At 37.3% G+C, this 26,169-nt stretch overlaps 1 protein-coding gene across 13 annotated transcripts in view; it reads left to right on the forward strand.

The window, feature by feature from the left end:
• LOC107085580 (transcription factor SOX-6-like) overlaps positions 1 to 26,169 on the forward strand; it is a 153,048-nt gene that overhangs the window by 11,831 nt on the left and 115,048 nt on the right. For 8 of the 13 annotated variants that reach the window (XM_015375976.1, XM_015375982.1, XM_015375981.1 and 5 more), the window contains exons 2-3: positions 10,201 to 10,271; positions 18,235 to 18,285. In XM_015375976.1, the coding sequence (XP_015231462.1) occupies positions 18,251 to 18,285 (35 nt within the window). In that variant the 5' untranslated portion in view covers positions 10,201 to 10,271; positions 18,235 to 18,250. The remainder of the gene's footprint in view (positions 1 to 10,200; positions 10,272 to 18,234; positions 18,286 to 26,169) is intronic. The other 5 variants (XM_015375984.1, XM_015375983.1, XM_015375986.1 and 2 more) reach the window with 1 other exon arrangement.

Raw genomic sequence — 26,169 nt, forward strand, 5'->3', positions numbered from 1 at the left:
GAAGGTGAGGTATGGTTAGTTGCAAAAAAAACAATCCCTACTTCATCTTACATAATGACCTGACACTAAATTTCAAATGTTAATTTTTCATTTTTACTGCCACTGGAATGCTTAATTTAGTTTCAATAAAATAAATAATGATATTTAATGTAGAATATATTTGAAAAGCAGTTTGTGCTAAACAGCGGTAGCACTTTAGATGAAGGTACTAGAATGAGAAACATGTGTTCACAAGTGAAAAGAAAATACATTTCTTTTGACCCACCTGCTGTGCTGTTAACACCTGATTCAGGATAATATCATGTGGACAGCTGCTCCTGAAAGCCTCCTCCTACCTTCCTCTTCATCAAATACAACTGGAGCTTCTTGGCCTGACTGCCTAGTAAATGGCACCCCAATTAAATCCTTATGATACCAAGAAATAAAAAACACATATTCCATCTAGGTGTGGAGTTTTTAACAGTTTCTCTTGCCTTTCATAGTTTGCTCAAGATTCTCTTTTTTTCTTTTTGTGTGAATTTTCACCTCTCAGCTCTTTGCTGCGTTTCTCAGTTGTACCATTACTTGTGCCACACCATAATGGGCGTCCAGGATATGGTGGGAATATAATAACAGTTTGACAGTGTTTTTTTTACCCCCTCCCTCTGCGCTGAATGTGAAACCAATCCAGAAACGTGGAGCATATGGGGACTGGCAGTGATGTCAGTTGTTATTGCTGGATATGCAAAGTAGTAAATTTTGTAGTATTTTCCATAATCTGCTGTGCAGAGTGCATTATGTCACAAAGGCCACATTGTAGCGTTCTGGGTGTAGAGCCCCTCTCCAATTCTCTTGTTCTGGGCCCGTCTTTGCCACCTTCTGTGCTTCCAGTTCAGACTGCAGCCTCTCTTCATGCCGTTTCCTCTCTTTGTGCCTGAAATCAATAGACAATAGAGCTATATAGTATCTTTTATATTGGGTAAAATGTTGCATTTAAATTGCAAAAGAATAAATGGCTAAGGACATCTGTTTTGAACTATTTAGAACTACAGAACATAACTGCTTTCATATAACAGTTATTTTTCTCTTTCATTCTTTTGAATAGTTGAAACTGGACCTTTGCCTGTTTTGAGTACAGTTTGAATGGAAATGTTTCCTGTTTTCTACCAATTAAATTTGCCTCTAACATATGCTGGCACAAACCTCTTACCTTGTTTGACTTATTTATTGCCTGGCTGTAGAGGTAATTTGACCCTTCAATTCAAAGGTCCTTTCTTTAAATGCAGTAAAGGAGTGTTAAAGTCAATTAGAGCAGTAATCAGTGGCTCAAACACTGCATTTGTTTCCTATGATGAGACAAGCAAATCAGAGCTTTGCTCTGTGCTCCTCATCCTCATCCTTTGGCCCTTAAACTCCTTCCAATGTGAGGGTAAAAGTAGAAGAAGGGAACAGGGCCGAGGCATGAGAAGAAGGAAGGAGACAACTGGAAATAATGGAGGAAAGCTCCCCTACAGTCCTGCCATGTCACAGAGATTTGTGTCCTCCTTTAAATCATTTCCCTCTTTAGAAGATTAAGAAGGCAGAAATATTCTTTAACTGATTGTTTCCTTTCCTCATAAATGGATACACTTGCATTTGCAAACACTGCTTTTAATTGCAAGTAAAAAAACAAAAGGAAAGACAAATGATCTCGAAATAAAAAGCAAAATCAAAATAGTAAGAGTGGCAAGTTCCCCCATTACACTCAGATTTAAACTGTGGCCACCTGCAATTGCAGCACTGGCCTTTTTTCTAAATCTTATTAGATTTTAGTAATTTGTTTCATCAAGTGAATTCGATGTCTCCAATTGATGGACATTATTCAATTTTTTTAGTAATTCATCTCAGGAAAAAAGACCATAGCTGAACTGGTTTGTAGATCGCAGTTTTAACCAAATGAAGACGAACATAAAGAAACACCAGAAACTAGCCTTGACTGCCATTCCTAACTTGGGATACATCCAAACCTTCCAACATGCAAAGACTTAAATATTAAAGGTATTGAACTGAGCGATGGAAATCAAAATTTGCCAGTTGATAATGTGCAACTATAATACAAGACTTTATGGAAAAAGAAACAGTGCCTCCATGTCTCCCCCCCATTAAATGAGGAAAAGTGTATGATAATTTTTGGACTCTGATGCCTTGTTGTAACCTGATCATTTATGGATCAGTTGTTTTCTTTCTGGTTTAATTCACCATGTGATTGATTTTCAGCGCAGTACCGATGGAAAACATCCACGCTAAACCGCTCCCGAGACGGAGAATCATTTGAATACAGATGCTTGCAGCTTAGGCCTTGTAACTGGAAACCACTCAGAGCCCGGAGACAATTGTAGGTTGATTATGTTGCTTCTGACAGAAGTTGCAAGTCCTTTGTACAAGGCAGACATATTTGCATCTAAATGCTTATTGTAGACATCTAAACAGCATAAAGCGTGATTGTAAATGCCAGCTGTTGGGCCGTACTTAGAAGTGAAATAAAAAAAAAAAAAGGAAAATTGAGATGGAAATGTGCAAATTATTTTCAAAACACTAAAGCTGGAATCAATAAGAGAGAAATGTTGGTTTGCGGGTTGTATATTTTCATTGGATTTGTTTATACAATCACATATGAGCCTATTTATAGTTAGCACTGTATGTTGATTTTAACTGCTAGGAGAGCTGCTTTGGTTACTGCTGCAGCCTGTTTGATTGTTTTTCCCTACCTAACAATGTTGCATTACAAATGTCAGAATTGACACTAAGATAATTTAGCTGAATTTAGAAATAAAACAACTGTTAATATATATTTGGCACACTTGATCACTTGTGTTTTTACTTATAAAAACATCAGTCTTTTCTTTTTAAACCGTGGCTGGTGTACATGTGCATATAAGTGCAGCCACATATATGTGGGTGTATGTGCATGGTGCCCAAAACAGAGTGATGCCCCTGCTGATTCTGCTCCTCCAGCTCTTTGTCCTGTTGCACTCAGTGTGTCTGCCTCCTCGGGAGACTGTCAGGCTTCTCTAGTGTGGTTCCACAAAGGCCCAGCCTCCTTTGAGGTGTTAAAAACTTCCATTTATGCATCTCCCTGGACAAAAAAAAGCACAGAGCCCATTTGAGTCCAGTAGCAACACAGGCAGACATTGTGGCCACGCTTCTCTAGCACTCATTTCACAGATTCTAAAACCAGTATGTGGTGAACAGGATTTGAGGGGCTAAAGTGCCCCACGAGGGCCAGGCGATAAGAGGGGAGAAACGCCACGGCACAGTAAACTAGAAGATGGGTCCAGGAAAATAAACACATTACCTGGGAGAGAGGGACAGACTTGTTTTCATACCTCTGACCCCCACCCCATCCTCAACTCAGATACAAACACAAAGCCCCAAGCCAAACGAGAAAGAGACAAGGAAAAGGGAAAAAGTGAAAGAAAAATATGGGTATTTTTTGGAAGAACTCCTTGGCGTGCCAAAAGACAAGATTATTGTCTGTTCTCTTTTCTCGCAGTCTTTGGAGTAAAAATAATGTGAGAGAAAAGAAAAGAAAAAGCAATAGGTTGCACAGCAGCCTCTTAGGAACCATTAGGAGTGAAAGCTGCCCACTGTATAGGAAAACACCCTATTTTGGGGTTGTTGTTTCGCGTCTTTCACCACCTCAACCCTTTTACTGAATAAATACTTTTATTCCTGGTATTTCATGCAAAGAAAATGAAAGATAATGTACTGCCGACATATGAAAGCACTGTTCATCCAATGCAATGAATTTCTACTAGACTTGTAACAAACACATAGCAAAGAGGCTGAAGCATTACTCCCTCGGCTGTCACAAACTCTACCAAAAAGACATTGACCACTCTTTCATTCTCAACAAAGATATTTAAACAGCAGTGACATATTGGTAGTTATTCTTGACACGCCGGGTTGAAACGTTTTGTGAGTGTCTGATCTGATATATTGCCAGTGTCAGGAGACGGAGAGAGAGAGGCAGTCTGAAAAAAACATAGAATATAAAAGAATAGAAAGATTTTAAGACTGTGACACAGAACAGTGAGCGAATAACAGCTGTTTGCATGTTACAGTCCATATTTCTAACACCAAATAACTCAATAATACAGGTGGTGTTTTCTTGCCAAAATACAGCTTGTCTTTCCAGTGACCACTGCAGGACTTTTTGTTTTTTTAGTTGCCTTGGTATGCCTGAGAGTAATATACTCGCACCTTTGTTTAAAGCAAATGAAGCATAAGCCTTTTTCAGATGATGCTAGCTCAAAAGAAAATTTGCAGAGCAAGACACATTAAAGTCATTTTCATTTGTTCAATTACAATATCAAACCTTTCTGTGCCAGAATGTTCTGCAGTTCAACTCTTTACCTCCAGCATCCCCCTCCTTAACCTATTTCCTTCTAGTCCACTGTTACAGCCCCATCTCATTGCATCCCAAAGTCCCTCATGCAGTTTCCAAGCTGACTGTGTGGCTGCTGCTTCTGTAGAGATAAACACACTGCATCCAAGTAGGGAGCAGACCAACTGATGGCATAGATCACTCTATTGTCAAAATAACTAAGTCAGCAGAAGTCCTCCTTTAGTGTGTTCGGACGAAGAGGAGAGTGAGGATTTGGGATGGAGGATTGGGAGACTTTTTTTTATTAACGTGCTGCAGATCTGGACGACTTCCAAGCAAGAATTAAAGAAGAACTTTTAGCTTGCTCATGCATATCCACACATAACTACGGTACATAGGCAGGGTATGAAGAAGTCAACTATTATATTGTACAGCTGCAGGAAATAAGAAAATACCATAACAAAAGGACGGATTAATAGAAACTTTAGTTCATAAATCACAAAGCGAACTATGTCAGAGCCGTCATTGATTGGTCTCTTGCATCATATACATCATACAGCTGTGATGAGTTGGATGAGGAGCCACTACATATGATGGCTGGAGTGACCAAACATACACCAACAAAATATAGGACAAAGAGTGGGACCACGTTGACATGTTAAAATGCTGCTTTAAAGGTAGTCACAGTTTAATTATTGAGTTAAAATCAAAACACATCCTGTGTGTAATAAGCTAATCAAACTTTAATATGTTTGTTTTAAAAATATGGGTTCCAGTTTCAAACATCCTTTAATTGAATGTCTGTTGAATATTAAGTACACTATCCTAACAATAAATTGGCTCGAATTTCTAAGAACAAAAAAGAAAAAAGTGTTATCAGAATTAGAATTACTTTATTAATCCCTTGAATTCTTAAATTCTTTATGTTCACTCACAGCTTTTGTATACTTTTTTGACCAACCACCACAAAATCTGAAATGTTACACTTTGATGCTTCTTCCACGTTATTCTTGGTGCAGGTAATTTCTCTGCGATTGTTCTATACCAACATTTAATTGATGCATTTCAAACATAACGTATATATATATAAACAGATCCTTTTTTTCATGCTTCCATAGTTATCTTCAAATTGAGCTTCTTTAGCCAGAACAAGACAACAACAAAAATAAAACTTTAATGATCTTATAATGGAGAAATTTACCTCTGCATTTAACCTATCCCCTTGGGGAGCAGTGGGCTGCCACTAACAATAGAAACAATATAAAATGAAATGAAAACAGACCCAGGGTTTTTGCTCCATGGAAAACAAATCTACCTGTGATATATTCTAATATTTCTGTGGCTTTAGGATTATGACAAAAGGGAAATACAAGCCTATGTTATGCTCTACTTGAACATCAGTTTCAGCCTTTTTAATTCACAATGAGCTTATATAATGTTAGATATTATATATTTTATTGTCAGTGATGTCAATAGCCGAAAATAAGTATGATTATATTTAAAAAATAAAAAAACCCAGCACAACTGCACAAATCTTCACTAAAAAAGCACAGAAATAGTACACCACTTTGAATCTGAGGCTTTATGGGGGAAAGGTGACCTCTGCTTGACCAAAAAAATAAACTGTAATATCTCTGAAACAAAAGAAGCTAAAATGAAAATTTTAACTGCAAAAACCCACACTGACAAAGCACTAACCATTTGGTCTATTTACCAAGGTAATCCACGTGGGTGGAGTGCTAGCTTCACCAAGTTCAGCTGCTCTGGTGGTCACTGTAGGTGCGCGTGGGACATTTAATGTCACTGTAAAATACACTTGTTAAGCAAAGGGCCTATATAACCCCATATGAATAAAAATAGGTGATCCCAATGCGCCCATGGAGATTAATATACGCTTGTGGTTCTCTTGTCATAATGCTAATGCCATAGAAATAATTCAACCTGCCAAAGACAATGATGGTGCACTTCTACTGCTCCATCATTGCCACTGACAAGGGCAGACTGCAGGTTGTCATCTGGTCTGGTCTCAGTCTTCCACCTCTCTCAGGATCTGTACGCATCCAGGACTCTGAGGCCTGTGGTGATCCCTCGCACACCAGCCACATACTATTTCAGATACTTTCCTCTGATAGGACGTTGTGGTCCATCAAGACCACAACCTCATGCCACAAGGACAGTTTCTTCCCATCCACTACCAGTCTTATCAACAAGGCCCAGAGACCCCATGACACTGACACCGCCTCTCTCTCTCCCCCGTTCAAGACCTAGAAGCTACACCAACGTAGCATCTCCAGACCTCCTGCCTTACATTAATGCACAATCTACTGTGTATATAAAGTAGTATATAACTATGTACTAAATAATTGCATATAGTATATCATATGTTTTATATTTTATATAGCTATACATTCTGTATTCTTTATATATACCCAATTTGTGTGCACCATCAACACCAACTCAAATTCCTTGTTAAAGCAAACCTACCTGGCCATAAACTTGACTCTGATTCTGAATATTAGAAGATATCAAAGGTATATTCTTATTTCATTACATTCAGAACAAATGTCATATTACCTTATCTTTAACCTTAAGCTTTTTGTGCTTATGCTGAAGGTTCTATAAAACCTTCTCTGATGTAAAAATCTACACAGCTATACCCTCAACATAACTTTCTACTTAAGCTTGATTTTGAAATAACTCTTGTGTGAATGTGTTTCTGTGTGTTGGTGAGATGCCGTGAGGCTATGCAACAAGAGATAAAGGGGGTACTCTTTGACCGGAATGCCACAGGTGACTGTGAGCTCTCTGTTTTTTGTTCTTTGATGTCCAGCTACATTAGTCTGTTTGGAGCTTGCTACCTGTGAGCAAAACCTCTGGTATTCAGGATGTAATGAGATAATTTTAGTATAATCCTCTCCGTCTCACACCATTAGGAATAAACCAGAACCGATTAACTGGAAGTGCTTGTTAAAAAACAACAAAAACAACAAAAGACTACAGCTATAATTGGTTATAAAGAGCTTGTTTAATGTTTCCTAGCCGGAGGTGGGGTTGGAAAAAAAAAAGGATCTTGCATGCTGTTTCAACAGGCCGGTAGATACAGACTCCTACAGAATGACAGGGATTCCTGTATTTGCTTTATGATAATATCATCTGGCTTTTCTCATTATTTGCAATTATAAATTATTTTGTGATTCCCAGCACTCACAGAAATAATGAAGCGTAATAACCAGTGTATAAATAATACAGCACCCCATGTCTTATTTATCTCTTTATTCTCAATTATCATCAAACTGATCATTCAAAGATCTTGTTAATAATACTCTATGTGATTACAAGGGCTCCCAGTTAAGTAGACAAAGGGTTTAGTGAATTGCCATCTATGGAATTTGTCTTTTATTCTGTGGGCTGGGAGCACTGGTGTGCACAAAACGGCTATAAAAAGTAAATTGCATGTATTTGTGAACCAAGAGTAGGTGGTTGTATCTAGAGCTAGTTGTGAATGGTGTAGTTGAGGAAGGAAAGGTATTATGGTGGTCAGAGTCAGGTTGCTCCTTTCATACATGAATATATGTTGCCTTGCAATATACAAGATCTATTTATTATTATTATTATCTCTCTTTGGAAAGAAAATTTGTATGATAATCTTTATAAGAATTAAATAAGGAATATTGTGTTTAAATGTACAAATAATCTTTCTAGGATAAAAATGTCAGATTTTTTTTTCAATTTTTTTGTGCGTTAGCTATGTGCTGCTGTATGGAGCAGCTTTCCATTCAGGTGGGGTCACAGGGGTCCCTTTACTCCCATTGTCCCTTCTATAGCCTCAAGGCTGCCACATTCAGGCCCGTCTCACTCTGTTAGCCCTCAAGCCTCCCCCGCAGCAGACTCTGCTGCGCTTTGACAACAATGCTGTGGCCGTTCTATATATTTATCCAACCTTGTTGATAGTGGCTTATTGGACTTAGCAATGGAAGACTGAGGGATCGCAGTGCAAATTAGTGACAGATCAGTTAAGCATGACCTCAAAAAACCCTTGGCCTTGTTTAATTGGCAGTGTAGAAGCAGACTAATTGTATAAATTGGCTGGTAATGAGATCCAGGCTTATTGTGAAAAACAAGATAATGTGCGAAAATGAAAAGGAACGAGCCTGAAGCTTATCCACCTCCCTCTCTGATGACTTGGTATTTCTCTATTGTCATTTGGCTCTTAATTATAGCTCATTCTGTGCCATTATGAATTTAACTTTTAACATCCAATAAAGACTAACAAAATATAAAATCCCTTAAGTGCACATCACAAAAGCAATAGTTGCTTAGGGAATTCAAGGCTTAGGGAATTCAAGGTATTTTCACGAGTGTTTCATGAGTGGGGAACTGTCAATCAGTGTTTGCTTTTTACAAGTGATCAATATCAGGATACTAAATTAAAAGCATGAGTTTCAATAATTTAAGCCAGATGTGACTGCAGTCAGCTCATTTAATGCATTCCACCTTTAAAGGGAGGGTCTTGGGAAATATAATCTGTTGCCTCATTATTAGTTAAAATAAGCAATACTGCCTTGAGTTTGTTGAAAAGTAAGTAAACCCTAAGATTGCTGGAAAGCTGACATAAAATAAAATAAACTACCTGTTTTATCAAAATTCAGCAGCTCACTGTAAGAGAACAAACTCTAAAATATACACCAAAAGTTTCATCTTTGCCAGCAAGACTGACTCACAATGGGCATAAATCAGCCTGGCTAGTCTCAGACTATCTGGTTTAAACAGACTTGACCAATCGCAGCACGGAAGGTGGGAGTTTATCCTTCTGCCAGAATTACCCGTAATGCAAATCAATGATATTGAGTGATGGTTTATTCATTCCCTTTATTATGTCTCAAATTAACTAGATATATTGTTGAAATTTCAAAAAACTTGCGGTTGTAAGAGCTTTTCTTTTTAAGAAAGATGTTTTTTTGCATCACATCTATACGATTGGTTCTAACCATTTTCTGCTGACTGTCTAAGTAGCGCTGTCTCAGCTTTTTTCCAAATTGATCCACAGTGTATATGGCTTAAGTTAGTCCAGCTGACCAGGCTAGACCTCACTCTCGATAGATTTAGACCAGTCTGAAAAAAAATCAGAAATTAATAGAATAGATAGCAATGCTATTTTAGCAAATTTTTTTTGCTAAGAGACTTTAGTCAAACTGAAGAGACATGTAAAAGTGAGGTTAACACATACCATCATAGAGGTGATGATGTTTTACTGTATATAGTGCCTATTCCAATTGGAGTTTTTTTTATTGTTAAAAAGAGAATCATACCTTTCCACTGTTAAAACATGCTTGTTAATGATGACGGATAGCTAAGTTATTTAATCAGTGTGATCAGCAGTTAACTCCCACCACATGCCAATCAGGAGGAGGGGCGTGTGCAAAGTGAATGTCTCCCGATGGGCAGAAAAGTAAAAACGGCTCAGATGGAGTGAACAACACATGCACTCTTCCCCTGAGCCTCTTGCGGCTTTGTGTTCTATTAAACAGACTTACTGCTCTTTAAGAGACATGCTAAAACAGACAGAGCATGGCATCTCAATAATTAATGAGATGTAAGTGCTTGATGGAAGATGACAGCATTAAATAAAACAACTGTTTATATCTGAGCTCTTTTGTTAAATCTGTAGATTGTGAAGGATAGGTTAGCTAAATAGAAGGATTTAAACACACTCTAGAGCAGATTTACATTAGTGGCAGCAGTAAGGCATTATTTCTAATTAGCCTTTGGATCTCGTTTTCAAGCTTATTTAGTCAAATAAAGCTACATTCAAAGATGTGGTCTATAATTACCTTTTTTTCTCCATTCTTTTCCAGGTTTTTTACATGACTTCAAAGTCAACCAAGCAGTGATTGGTGGAAGCTGGAGATTGAGTCTTTCAGTGTTTGTAAGTATCACTTTGCCTTTTCAGCTGTCTCTGTCCTGCCACGTCTCAAACACCCCTGCTGCCTTTCACCCACTGTAAACACCTGCATTAAATGAGGTGGACAATTGGATAGACTCACATTGTATGCACAATTAAACAGTTGCAGGCACGACGGAGCAGACAGACCTTTTTCTCAAACATCAGCCCCTTAAATTTATTTTTGTTAGAATTGTGCATTGAAATATCTTTTAAGAAGCTTTACTTTGAGCTTCCAAAGTCATATACTATAGCGATACAATTATGATGAAATCAGGTGTTGCAATTTGATGCACAGTTGAATACACCGTGATTCTCTCTGCACGAAAAACTACTTTAACCCTCTTTGTGCAGCTGCAGTCTGTGCCGGTTTTCTAATGAAAATTTGTCCAAGATATTAAACAAATAAAAGTCAGGAACTTACTTGATATTATTCTTCTCGTATAAATGTCATTGGAGATATCACGGGAATCATATTAATGCGACCTAGAAGCCCCTCAATAAAAGCTTTGGAATGTCTGTCTGAATTCAAAGTTCATGGCCATTTACCATTGTTTGATCATGCTATTTCACATCACACAATGGGTACTACTCACAGAAGCGCACACCTGCCAACCTGAGAACTATTTATGGCACCAAGTCATCAGTCTGTCAATTCAGATTTTGTAAGTATTCAAATGAAAATAGGACATATTATAATGTAGGATATATTCACAGCAGTTCACAGTAAAGGACTTTAAAAAACAATTTATTAATACAGGGATGGAGTGGTATGAAATTCCTATGTTACGCTAATCTTCAGAAAATAAAGTGTTTTCATATTAAGACACAGACATTAAACATTAAATTAAGTTTTTATCTAAAGCAGATAAATAATAATTATTGTTACTGAAACTGAAATACCATGTGTTGCTTACATTAATATTATCTCTTGTATTTTTTTTGTTATATTTTAAAAAATGGCAGTAAGTAGGGATGCAAGTTTTAGATTAATGAAAGAATCTAAAGTTGTTTGATCTTATAGATTGAATGACGACCAATTGAGAAGCAGTAATTTTCTCAAAAAGTGGAGTTTTCTTTTGTATTAAGTACATCAATACAGGTTATCATTTTATTGTGGCAGCTGGATCCAAATATGTCATCACCATAAATAATAAAGAAATAAGTACCAGGCTAGTTATAAAGAGAAACATTACCTGAGTGATGGAGTGGGTGAAGAGGTAGGTTTTTTTGAAACCAGATCTTTCTAGGAATTTTTTTTTTCTTTTTTTATGTGAGGAAGAGAAAAGCCTAGTAGCCTTTTTCAACTGGCTGACTGACAGTGCGCAGTGAAGGATTAAGGTTCATATAATGGAACAAAAAAACCCTACCACCTTGACACTTAAATTAGAATCTCATTTAAATTGGTTAAAACGGCAGAGACGTCATGATGTTTAAGGTGTTTTAAGCTTTTATTTAACCGCAACTTTTTGAACGTCATTGTGCCGGAATATCAAGGCTATGAACACGTGTAATTGGCAACAAAGACCCTTAGTTGAAAGCATGGACAGCTTACATAATGCAATTATGGCAAATTAGGCATGAAAAGAAAAATGGCAGTTATCTATCAAGTTTCTGGAAAAAAAAGGGAAATGCAAGATGAGTCTGTATAGATAAAACAAATAAACCTCAGGCTGAATATAAAATACTATTGAGTGTAACAATGCCTGAAGTTTTCAATGTTTAAGCTTTGCCTTTATGCATTGAAATGATTAAGTTTTTCAAAAAATGACAAGTACAAAAACAGGAATCAGCTGAAAAAGGCAAACTCAAACAAGAATAAAAGCACTTTGTACTACATCTCCTTTGCAGCTTAGAGTGGTACCTGCATGTGCTGATAAAAAGGCTTCTTCTGACACTAATAGGGTTTGAGCATGCAGACACTGAACTGAGCTGTTTATGGTAAAGGTTTGCAAGGTTATTAGTCTCCTGTCAGTATTTGTTACACAAGACAACCTAACATGAGTCCCACTGGACTAACTGTGGTTTTGTCCCCCTCACATTTAGCTGGATCTTCATACAATCAAGTTCTGAATATTATGACTTAGAGCTTTAATGAATCTTGAAAAATGACAGGAGGTAATCTAGTTTCTGCTGCTGGTGTAAGATGCTTAATTAGGCTCATTCAATCTCATCTGGAAACACCTGAGAGTATGATCAGACCATCCGAACGGATACACACTCTGTTAATGTACTGTTTATCTAATAAGCCACAGCCACACAGTCTCACAGCTTTTTATGCCAATATTTATAGACCAAGGATGGGATGTAGGGAGCCATTTTTGACTGGAATTAAATAAACACCACTTCATTCCTAAAATGAAAATGAAAAACCTTGAATGGCTGCTTTGTGTCTATTATCCAACAAATGAGCCTCTTCAGTTCACTGACCCTCCAATGATTGTGGTCAATATGCCAAACAGAGGCTGCATGACAATGATTTTAATTTAATCAACCACAAATACTTCAGTGAATCCCCTAGCTCATTTGGGAATACTAATTGTTCAGATGTCAATACCTGGTGGAAATGTTTAAAACATACCTCAGCTTTACTAAGATTCCCATGACAATTAGAATTAACCAAAGGTTATATTTGTAGAGTTTGTTACTTTTAAAATGTATTTAACATAATAAAAGGGTAGATTAAAAGGCTAAAATTTATTTTTCTACTGTGCGGCTTCATATTTTGAATTCCCTTCTTGTTGTAGAGGACACTTTTCCGCAGTACATGCTCCTGTCAAAGAACACACCATTAATCTTCTTTCACACCAGCTGTAGAAAGTAATTCATAACTAAAAGTCTGGTAAAACGAATTAATGGTTTCAGCCATGAGGTTTTCTTCCAAAAAGCCATGAATCATCTCCAACTGTAATGCACCGCGGCACGAGAGTGTGAAATCCTTGTTGCGTTTTGAGTAGCCAGTTAATTGATTCGCAAATTATTTAAAGTTTGTGGAGCCCAGGGGAGCAATACAATCTAATGGCAGAGATAAAAAAAGATAGACATAAAAAAAGAGAAATTCCTTCAGCAAAGATAACACTGCATTGTAATACTAGGCTAACAAGTATAGTTTGGCCCTCAGGAGGAGAGCTATGTCAATACATTTTGGTTCACTTCGAGACATGATACTGACTTCAATACGTCCTAATGCTAGGATCTAAATTGAAATACTTCTTTTGTCAGAATTCCCTTTTTTATTAGTTGTAGCTTTTTAATTTGTGAGGAAATAAAAAGGTGAACTCAAGAAGTCTCGACTAAAGTTATTTAAATGTCAAAATTTCCCCATGTGGAAAATGCATGCATCCTTTTATTGTCTGTCAAAGTAGTGATACTGTACATAGGTGGCATTACTGAAATGATTGAAAAACATACAGAAGTTTATATGAAAAGACAATTAAACGTTATGGAATAGTGTTTTTGGTTTTACAGATATGAATTGTTTAGAAAGTTTTCAGTTCTTTTCAAATGTGTCACATCTATTAATTTTAGTTTTTAGAATAGAGAACTATTCTTTCCGTCAGCCTTCTGTCAGTCTTGGGTTTTTCATTCTTTAAAGCCAAAATTCTTCTGTCATTATCTTTTCGAGTGGTGTCAGTGAGTGTCTATAGATACAATTAACATACTTGTTTCGCAAAACATTAGTTTTATTTTTTGTGGCACCTAATAATTTCTATTGAAAATATAGACTTTGCCAAAAACATGTTAAGAACAATTTAAATATATTAATATATGGAACTGTTTATGATACTGTAGAATCACCATGTTTACTGGTATAACCTCTGAAGAATGTATTGGTCCACTAGGTAATCCCCTATTATTTTATGTATCCTCATATGAAGTTTTAAAACCCCTTTTGTTAATACTGAGAAGCCTGTATCATCCCATTAGTAACTGCTGTCATTCAGAGACACGGTGTTAGCCTGATTTAAATAAAATGAAATGAAGATGGTTGTTTCTGCTCCCTTGGCTTCACTCATTGCCATAAACATATGCTCTGTGCCTGCTTCTTTCCATCTTATTTATGACTTTAATTTGTTGTGTGGGCTGCACAAGAAATCAAATTTAATCCAATTCTCCCTGGGACCCTGTCATATAATAACATGGTAATTTCTGTGTATCCTTTTGAAAAATGAGGAAATTAATTCTTCCTGACATGTTCTAATTATTCCAGTGTGAACAGGGGTGGGATCTCCTCCCTTCTCTCTCCCATCCTACCCCCAGCTCCCTAAGTGTCAGTTGCCGACGGGTGTCGAGGTGCTAATGCTGACCAGCAGCGCGTTTAATTTGAAACATGAGCAGACACCTTTCAACACACCTTCCTAATGTTGGAGTGGCTCACACAAATTAATTCACTACTCATCTGGCAATGCTGACTGAAATACGTGCATCTGCTAGCAATACGTGCATTCCTGTGTTGTAATATGGGGATTGTACTACCACTTGGATATATTTTAGATTTGTTAATAGAAATGATGGTAGATAAATATCTTTATCCTATAAAAATGTGTGTATCCATTGTGTCCCTGTACTCTTATACTTGACTATCACCATATTTTAAGGGTCTGTTTGTAGAATTTACATGATTTAAGAGTTGTTTGTAATCCCGTTTAGTTTCATAGTGTTCTTTTTTTTTTCATACTATAATTTCCTCTAAAATTACTATGCTCTGATGTGGGAAAGCCAAGATGTTGCTTCCTGGGCTTTGTAAGCTGGTGATTTGTTAAACAAAAAGTAGAGTTCTATATTTAAATGTTTTAGGGAATTATCTCAAAAATATATTTTTCTTGTGCAACATTGTAAACAACTCCAAATATACTGTAACAGCCCAAATATCAAAACAAAAATTTTTGAACTCCAGATTTTGGCAACAGTTCGCAACATATGGTCAATGAACAACACAGGCTCTGTGTTCTAGATATCTATTAAAGTGACATAAGCAATAAAAGTATAAAAAGACTTTTCAAATTAAAGGAATATGAGTGCTTTACTTTAATATGAGTGGTGTGAAAGGCCACTCAGAATGGAAGAAGCCGATACTCCAGAAGTTATACATAAATGTTCAGAGGGCCCGGTGGTACCCGTGTACTGCAGCCTTGCTTCTGTCAGTGAGCCCCAGAACAGCTGTAGCTACAATGTAGCTGGCCACCATCAGTGTGTATGAATGGGTGAATGACTGAATATAGTGTAAAATACTGTGGTCATTTCTCCTTACTTAAAAAAAAAACTATATAAGTGTAGGCCTACATAACATTTTGCAAACGCAACAAAGTGACAATGCCAGCCATACATCCAACTTGTGATGTGGTTTAATAATAGAAAATTGGAGCTCTTGGATGAAATGACTGCCATTATGTTTGTGTTACTAATCTTTCATTTAGCTACATTTGTGTAGCCAATATTTTAGCATTTGAGTCAAGTAAGGTTGATTAAAGAAGCCTATTACAAGGTTTAGGTTTAAAACCACAGAAAATCTGTAACTGATCAGTTATATTGAGGAAAAGGTTTTATAGCAGATACATTGTTATTACAGAAATATTGAATGAACATGAATAAATTAAAGTCTTGAGCACTTTCTATGGTCAACAAATACGTCTCCTGTCCTCACTTTATTCACTCTTTTTCAGATCTATGCAAATAAACCCCTGTGGAAAAAAAGCCACTTGCAAGGCTGTTAATGTTTGTGGCTTACTGTTGGACTTAGTAAAATACTTTCAACTCTAGTTTACTTTTCTTAAGGAACGAAGCCCTCCATTTTTTCTACTGGTTTATTTAAGAGAATATAAAAACTAACCTGGGATGTTAAACCAACATGCTCTGTGCAGCTAACTTCTGTGTCTCGCTGTGGGCTGTGCACGATGTGAGCCCGTTAATGACTGAAGACTGAGAGTGCTGTCTCGTGCCAAGACCCACATGGCTGCTGGCGGTGCATTAAATCAGCAGTCAATTTGACTGGAAGTTTGAAATCTGGGCTAGGTTAAAGGATGTGCTGAAGCCGTGTTAATAGCTAGCTTGTTGTCCATATGGTACTGCTTTAATAGAGCACATTTGTTGCAGATGGTGGAGACTTGGTTAAGCAGACGCAGCTTTTGGCAGAAAGTCTTTCTCTGAACGACTGCTGGGCGGCTTGGAGTGGCCTATGCCAAATTAGTGAGACCTATCCTCATATCACTAATTTATTTATTAATCTACAGGTGGTCTTTGTTTAAAGCTTGAAGAATCTTTTTCTGCAAGTTTGGCAATTTTCTCCAAAACCCCTAATTTTATATTCATAGCATATTTTTTGTTGTTGTTTCTGACCAGGAAAGAAAGTAGATCAGCTGAGAAGAAAATATAAATAGCGCGAGTAAAAGAAAAAATGATATTGCCTTAAACTAAAGATAAACAAAAACATTATTGGGTTGACTACTTTATTTTTTGTTATCTTTAAATCCTTTTGAAAGGTCTGTAAAATTTAAACATATTTGTAATTGTGCTTCATATTCAATGCATTTTAAAAAATTAAGTTGAAGAAGCTTTTTCTTTTCGTGTATTAACTTCAGAATGAGTTAATATTTGTGTTGGTGATTGTTTTGGTTTGTGTGTGCCTGCACTGGGTGCTTTTTGCACTCCCAGAAGTGAGGAGACACGCTTGATCTGCTTTGCTCTGTTTGACGGTTGTTTTCTCACGTTGTCACTGGCTCGGTGTGCTGTGGCATGGTGATGGTATTATGTGCTCTGGGCCCAACAGAGTGGAGAAAAGAGCAGGGCTGCAAGTACCCCTGGCTATGCCACTCCCGCCTCCCCAGACACCTTATTGTGAGAAAAGTCTCAGCTGAGCCCTTTGGGCCTTGTGAAGCCACTGCTTTGCTAAGTGCTGGCCAAGCTGAAAGGCACAGTGTCCTTGGGCTTGGCTCATTCTTTCCATTTTCTCACAGGCTTTGTTTGAAGGCCACTTGAGCAAGAAGGGAAAATGCCAAATTACATCCATGCAACTGAAAGGTGTTTAAGGGCTGAAGTATAATTCACCGTTTAGCTTGTGTTTCTTATTATTATCTTGATATGAAAAGTAGCAGATTTACCATCAGCCATGTGTTGCGTTGACTCTTAGAAGTCAAAACTCTAAGAAAATGAAGTTAATGTTAACCTTATGCAAGATAAACTCAGAATAAAAGTATACATTATTAAACAAAAGAAAGGAATTTAAACTTGATTCGCCAGTGAAATGTCCACTTACACAATTTAGTGTGTGAAACCCAATCAATTTTCAGTCAGTCTTAACACAATAAAAAGTGTGCATTACACAGACCAATAACATTGCCCAATGGAAACCTGTTCTAAGTCAATTTTATCCATGTGTCTCCAGTTTTTTTTGTGGCTACGGCTTCTGAGCGACCTATACAAGTGGTGACATCATGACCACATCCTTTTGCCTCATTGGCGCTGTGATTCCCAGCGCGGGTCCCCTGTGGCCAAGCTCCTAGAAGCCACAGCAGCCTCGCCACACATGGGCTGCAGCTGGACCACCGCTGGCTACTCTGAACAGACGGGATCTGTGGTTACAGGGGCTGGATCCGCATCCATATACATGCACACAGCCGTGGATACGGGCTGTATGGTGATCAGAGGGCAGGGTTTATTTGATGCAAACATATCATCAGTGCTAACCAATGTTGTATGCAAATTCAGTCCTTCAATGGAAAGAGATGTAATTAATGATGTCAGTTCATATAAAAAGAGGATGGGTTCCAAGTCATATTTTTTGCTTTAATTAAAGACATAAGATCCTGTATAAGAAGATGTATGATCGGTGTGCTGTTCTTTTCTTTATTCCCCCTTTTTTTCCTCCCTCCCCATCTCCTGTTACTCTTCTTCCTGATTATAACTCACTTCACGGTTAAAAAAAGATGTTCTCTGTGATTTTTCCTACCAGAACCCCACTCGCTGACATGGAAGGCTTTCTTCGTAGCAGCTTTTTACTGAGGTTAGTTTCATTTCCGTTGTTGCCGTTTAGGATCACAGGTCGGGTAGGGGTGGAAAACATTGAAGGGTTAATATCCCTTGTTAGCTGTGGAATATGCCCCATGTCTGCGTGCACGTTTCTGTGTGCGCATGTGTTTGTACATCTGAAAGACTGTCCAACAGAGATTGTTGCCTATTTACCCAAGCTGTGTGTTAGAATTGTGTTCATGTGGTGTGTGGCTGAGACGCATGCTTACCCTTACAGCCTTGAGTCAGACTGAAAGCACACATCAACAACTTGATGGTCACAAACACATGAGCTCTCCCCACCCCTTGCTTCTCCACTCGCTTCACAGTTTAAATGGCCTGCAGGTCAGGCTCTCTGTGTCTTCATACTGCATGCTCTTGTCTGACCATTCTGCTCATTTGCCCCTGCCTTGCTAAATACCCTCATCAGGGTTGACTGGTTGAGGCAATCACTAGCAAATCAGTCTTGTGATGTTCTCTTGTTTTCCGTTTCATCCTGTGTTTGTCTTCATACTAATGTAAAGATTAGATTTTTTTTTTGTCTTTCCCCATCTTGGGATTCTAATTAAAAATGTGTGCTGTCATTACACACAGTGGAAGTAAATAAGGAAGCTTATTTACCATTGGCTCCATTCCTAGTCAACTACCTTCTCTAGGCTCCAGTGTTGCTCCCTAATTAGGGCTGGCTCATTAAAAGCCACAGCAGCATCTGCCTTTCAAAGCTGCTGTCAGACAAACTTTACTAAAGCTAATGAATCCTCTTTGATTTCTTTTTCAAAAGGTCACTTATTTGATTAAATTAACAGCATTTTTTTTCCTGCAGAACAGTTGGGGGCATTTTAAAAAGAAAGGACGATTTGATACCATTACTCATGTGAATCAAAGCGTCCTTCAGGATTTCTGTAGGCAAATGTCTTGACTTTTTAAAAATTGATTCATTATTTTTTCCACGACTTAAACAATGTTTATTACATAAAAAAAGGAAAAAAAAGGAGTTTTGTTCTAGTTCTTCCATGAAAGACAAAATCAGTCTTGAAATATACCCTGATCCAGTCGATCTACTAGAATTTATTTAGCATACAAATCTGTGAAATAAAACATCTTTTTCAAATTTAAGTTCCGTCGCACAACAGAAAATTCAACCCACAGCTTTCCTTTAATTTGATTATATTAAAAGATATTTGACTTGCTGCAAAATGTATAATATAGGTTTTATCTGTTAGGGCATAATATCCTTTTTTTGTTTTGGTTTAACCCCTGAAATCTGACAAGAGTCAAAGACATTAGGCTTATTAAAGTTTCAAAGGCGCAGCCATTTCTTATTTTTGCTTTTAGTTTCTGGAGATGTAGCAACAACTACAAAGTGGATCTCTCAGCACCTGTTGACATTACTTAAATGGACACCAACTGGACAAAAAGATTGGTCATATCCTTAAAGTTTGAGGGCTAAGATAGAATATTATCTTAGAAAAAGCAAAACTTTGACCAAACATTTCTGTACCTTTTCTATAATTAAATGTGGAAAAATATCATGGCTTTCCAACACCTTTTTTGCTTCTCTAATACACATCGTTCTGTCGATGTCAGTTTTAATTAAAGGCAGCAGAAGATATTATGCACACCGATTGAGGCTTAGACAATCGGGCCAAGATTAAAGGCAGGCTTGCTTCAGGGTTAGCTCTTTTTGCTTTGATAAGTGTTGTATGCTGGAGTGGGCAGTGAGCTGTGAGGTGGTGGGGTGGAAAAGGGAAAGAAAAAGGTAGATAATTATGGCTCTCCATTAAAGAATCCCATTTTCTTTATTGTAAAACAAAGTTATGTAGTTCAGGACCATCTCAATAGTGGCACACATGCAAATCTGTTCCAGAGTTGATCGGCTTTTGACTTTTTATGCTTTAGTACCTAATATGACAGATGTGCCTTGTTTCAATAATGTGTTGAGTCATCAGTTTGGGTTTGAGTTTGTGTGAGCTTTAGAGGCTCTCAAAGGAGCCACTTTCATTTTTAATAAACACGTCTCCCTAATTAAACCTGTTACACAGTTCTTGTGACAAACACTTGAAAGTCAAACAGTTATACTCTTCATTTCAAGCACAACTCTAAAGCTTTTGTTCTGTTAGAGATAGATGTTCAAATAGGATTAAGAATTGGGTGATCTCAGTTTTGTATGTAGTTAAAAAAAAACATGTTTTAAAACTTCTCTATAGTAAGCCAAAGGTTTCCTGTTTTGCGGTATACGATGTGCCATTAAGGCTCTTTAGTTTCTCTTTGTTGATGGAATGTGTTTTCACCTTAGATCAATTTTTAATATGTTTAGGCAACACAGTTATCAGCTTTTTGTTTGTGCAGTCAAAAAGTGAGTGGAAAAATGAAAATAAATGAAAGACAGAGAGGGGAAGGAACCCAACACAGACATGTGAACAGAGAAAAAGAGAGCTAATGACTGAAAGATAGACAGAGAGAGCTTCAGTCTTAGTGTACCCCCAGTGGGCAGGACCTCCCTTAGCATTTTCGTCATTATTTGAATGTAATGAAAGGAGAAAGTGTGTAACATTGAGATTGTTAATTAATTTAGTCTAACAAGATGAAGATAAATGAAACCCACTGAAGGCTGACTAGACTAGGGGGCCCACTTAGCATTCCTTCTGCCCTCAAGCCCTGTTTTCTCTACTCTCTTTTGACAATAGAGCTTGGCTATTAGCTGCAGAGCTGTGTTTGTGCAATCCCCTTAAAAACTCTCCACCAGAAAATTTTAATAGGAAACTTTATTTTTTATGAATTGCTGTTTCCGCTTTTTGTTATTGAGTTAAGTTGAAGTGCAGATTTTTTGCTAGCAAACTGAGCCTTCTTGGCATGCTGGATTAAACTAGTGTAAGCAGACAAGCCTGATATAAACTGCAGTAACTTTTTCAAACATGCTGGTGAATATGTTTGTTTTCACTTGTTTTAGGTGAAAAAAATAAATGTTTAGGCCATGCACAGAAAAAACTAACCCAAAAAACAATTAGAGATGTGCATATGTGGTTAATCTCTCTAGATATCGAGGGTCTTAGTGTTTCAATTTGAATGGGTCTCAGGTTCTCTAATACAGCCCCAGGCTACATTAAAACCCCCACCGACACACACAAACACACACACAAACATGTCTTACTATATTTGTGGGGCATTTCCATTGACTTCCATTCATTTCTAAAATATTTATACAGCATAACTATGACCCTTACCCTAAACCTAACCATTATGTGTTTATAACTAATCCTAACCCCAACCTAAATGCAATTCACACCTGTCCTAAACATGAACCATGACCCAAAAGCAGCATTTCTCCCTGTGGGGTCCAAGCATCAGGCCCAACAAGGAGCAGTTGGTTCCAACAATGTGCTATTTTTCCAGAAAATATGGCCCACAATGTATTAAAAAAAGAACACACACACACCAGCAACACACTACAAAGAGAAAATACATTTTTCATACAAGACCAAAATATGTATGTCTTCATCCACAAGCAAATCAGTAGTCTATCTAGCTCACTGGGCACTTTGTACAGCATCTTGAAGGCAGCACAGACCAATCATTATGACACCCATTCTTTGCTCTGCTCGATTTCAAGTCAATCCACAAAGGGTTGTTGATTGTATGGAAAACACCAGAACAATTATGTCCTCTGTTTTGGTGGCTGCGCAGCCGTTTTAAAGTGCAATCCTCCATAATGGCCTCATTATTGTTATTCTTGGAGCGGGCCTTGGGAAGAAGAAGTAGCCTCTCGCAGTGCGTCATTATTTCGTAAATTTCGATTAGCTCATCACGCTGTCTCCTGGCAAACAGAGTCATGGCTAATTAAAAGTGGGTAAGCAAGTGCTCCTTCCCTGTGACTTAAAAGGTAGCTCTCGATAGACTGTTAATATGAAAGAAATGGTAAAAAAAAGAGAAAGGATTAGAGCTGTTACCCTGGTAACTTCAACTTCCATCTGCGAGTGAACAATGAACTTGTGTTGCTCCTGCACCTATGCTATGAAAAACAGAAAGCAGGGAAGTGAGTGTGCTGAAAGGACAGGACCCTTTTTAACAGCAAAGTGAGATTCAGGTCTAATAGGCTCTTTGGAGGGAGTTGTTAGGCGAGACCACTGAGGGATAGAGGACCACAGGGAAGTCAGTATTTTAACCTGACGGTGAAAGTTGTCTAGGATTTTCTACAATACCAGAGCATTTCATGCATTGTCACTGATTATACTAACCCTCTAGGAAGAAGAAACGCATGAAAAGCTATTAAATTTTCTCAGTAATTTCAAATAATGTTAAAGCTGGTTCTGAACCCTAAATTATAACTGAAACTATTTTAGACAGAATAAATTGTAGTGTTATAGATTTACGTTGATGGAATTTTTATCCAGCTAATACCAGCTAAAATAGATTTTAGAAGAGAAATGATCATTAACTATTTTCTGAGTAATAAGTTGTGGTACAATTAGGTATAAATCAAAACATTCATTGTGGATTCATGGGAAGAAAAAAAAAAGTAAAATCCTCTAAGAGAGGAATGTTCTTGCTCTAAAACACTTCTGAGTTTGAATGATCAATGACTAGATAGGGACAGTGTGTGTGTTTCTCTTTAAATTTTATGCTCCTTATTACAGCTGGAAACCATCTTATCACATTAAGCAAATTTATGACCGAGGTCAGCTGAACAGCAGTACAGGTTAATGAATTTGGCATAACAAATGAAATGTTATTGAGGGTTGAATATGAATCCTGTGCTCAGGACACTTAGCAGACAAAGGGGGCAAAAGTAAAGAAGACAATATAGCAATTAAATAGGAGACAGATTTTTTTTCTGTTTTTGCTAAATGGTAAAACTTTTTTTTTGTTAACAGGAAATATTCTAATAAAGCAGGTTAAAAAAACTTTCTAACGCTCAAACATGGTCACATATTGCTTAATGGCCTTGTTTAAAGTGTGTGCACTACATTCAGTCAGTCAACAATACATTCACATGCTGATGGTAGAAAGTGACATTGTGGCAACAGCTGCCCTGGGGTAGACTGACGGAGGTGAGGCTGCGATACGTTGGCCTCACAAGGCCATCTGTCGGCCGTCAGGCAAGGCAGGTGAAGCGTCTTGCCCAGTGACACAAACGTGGAGCAGGATTCAAACAGTCATCCCATAGGTAACAGGACAATCCCTTACTTTCTGATAAATCCTTGTTTAAAGTATTTATTAAAAAGTCAGTTATGACCAAACAGATTATCCATCAATATGTAAAGAAGGGACCCTCTTGATCAACAGGTTATGTATTTTGCTATACAGGTGTGCAATATAGTAGCATAATTTATAAATAAAAATAGAAACTAATAAAAATATATAAAACTCAAATCAGAATCAAATTTTCTTTTTTAACCCTATTATTTACTTCAATAACTATTGAAGTAAATAAACAGTAGTCTATGCAAGAAGAGAAGAACCATGGTTACAAATTGACTAATTGAAGATCTGTAGACTCTCAGCGATGGGTGCAACTTAAAACTACAAAGCTTTTTTTAATTAATATTTCTAAAATATGTATTGCAATTTTAGTAACTAGATTTTTGTGATCTTTTGACAAACTTGTGAATTGCAACCGACTGGATACCAGTTCAAGTTCTCCCCCTACGATTGTGCAGGATTGTGTAAATACATGAACATAATAACGTGGAATACAAAAACAGTTGTAAGATGAAACTCAATTATTACCTATTATGTAAGAACTAATAAACATGACATCCCTCACTGTTGCAAGCAGCAACATGTTTATGGGTATGATCAGTCAAAAGAAAAAAAAATATGATCTTTGGTATTTAAAATAAAGTACAGATATATGCTTAAAACTATTACTTAGAATGATTTTTGTGGTTTTCTTCGCATTGTGTTTTCAGCTCGTTTAACAAAAATATTTCCTACAGCTCTCTCCTCCTCTGCTAAACACTTGCTAACTCCTCTACACACCATGTCTGACATGCACTCCCCGAGAGCTAAGCCTTTCAATTTAGATTTCAATTATCATGTTAGTTTTGTGATTAGACTTTTAGTCCTCAAGGAATCAGACCTCTCTGCTCCTCTCCATTCCACTCTATTCCACTTCCCCTGCAATCACATCTCATCTGATGAATTGCGCATATAATTACGGAAGTTATTGAATATGCAGATCATTTCTGACTCTTGGTGTGCAGTTCATATTGCAGCAACTCTAACTGTATCAACTAAGGATCCCCAATAAACACTCTCTGATAATGAGAGAGCGACGTGAGCATGAAATAACACAAAGGCTGATCATAAACTGTGTGTGTGCCCTAAACAGTGAGTTGACCCTGGGCTGCTGCTCAGTCCTCTTGGCCTCTAAATTAAGCAAAGCACTGACTGGTCTGAGACCAGTCACCTCATAAGGTGTTTATGAATCTACCAAGATTAAGTATTTCCCTTATGTTACAGTATAGTGCTACAATCATACACGCCATCCCATGATGCAACTCCTCAGAGGTTTTAAGAAGAGGGAGTGAAGCACTTTACAGGCACACCCAGAAGAGGAGGATGTGGGAAATGCTTAAACTTTTGATAGCTTTTAGAGAGCTTCCCTAAAACCATGCTTGCAAGCAAACAAAAACAGATATTTCTCAGGTTACCTTTTACATTTTGCCATCAAAAGACTTTGAATTCACTACTTGCTCTTTAACAGCTGCAAAAAAAAGAAATATCCAAACAGTATGGCTTTTAGGATTTCTCTGGCCAAGATTAAATTAAAACCAAGTCATGTGTTTTCAATTTGTGCTATAGAGATGTAGCTGTCATTTAAAGCTGATATGCCTTGGTTGAATTTATAGAATATTTACAGATTTCAAATAAGCTACAATATACTGTCTACAGGACAGAGTCATGTAAACAAATAAGTCCAGTTGAAAACTTTTAAATGGGTGTTAAATGTAAAACCATTTAACATTTGACACTCAACTTCATTTACTGTGAATTCTTTTGGTTTTATATAATAGCCAATAAACTGTTCCTAGCTTCTTGAAAAAATATGTAAAAAAAGCAATTTCTACTAGCATATTACAGCTTGACTAAAGGTAACCCTTTTAAACAGAGGTAAACAATCAGTTCAGTGTGAAGAGTCAGAATAAGATCCAGCAGCAATGCAATGAGCAGCTGGATTTGAACTCAAATGCCTTATGTATTGCCTGATAACATAAAAATAGACTGCTTTAACATCTACATACATAATGAAGCCATCCTCAGGGTCACATATGCCTATGCATTAGATGTGTGCCACGCCCTACTGTTCCTGGTGGTCAGTCTGAACCCCTTCCCTTATACAGGTGTTATCAATTCCAAACCTTTGTTGACAAAAGAATCACAAAAGAATCACATTTAATCACGGTTGGATACGCTCTGAAAAGAGTAGTTTTAAACTGTTAGTCAATTTTAGCAAATGAGTAGTGAAGGATATTTCTTACTGCTTACTTTCTTATTGAGGTGGAAGGGGGAGGCTTACAGTGTACTGTGTGCTGCTAACAGTTGAAAAATTTTTTAAAAAGTAATTGGCTGTTTCCGAACATCCGCCGTGATCAATATATAAGTGGTTACGCCATTTTAAATGAGTGTCTGAAAGTCTGGTGGATGAAAAAGTAGAGGACTCGAAGTTTTCCACAATGCACCTTAAAAAGAAGTGATCAGCCATGGTCACTAGATGAGCAGATAGACCCTGGAATGATGCGATTTGTTGTGACATGGACAAAGGAAGGTGCACACATGACCAACGGGAAGGGAAAAGTAGTGATTATCTGTCCCAATGGTCAGTTAACTGAGTTAACAATAAAATCCACCATATTGTTCCCGCTCTATATAGGGAGTT

Source organism: Cyprinodon variegatus, unplaced genomic scaffold (genome assembly GCF_000732505.1).
Source record: "Cyprinodon variegatus isolate N-32 unplaced genomic scaffold, C_variegatus-1.0 Scaffold128, whole genome shotgun sequence".
NCBI lineage: Eukaryota > Metazoa > Chordata > Actinopteri > Cyprinodontiformes > Cyprinodontidae > Cyprinodon > Cyprinodon variegatus.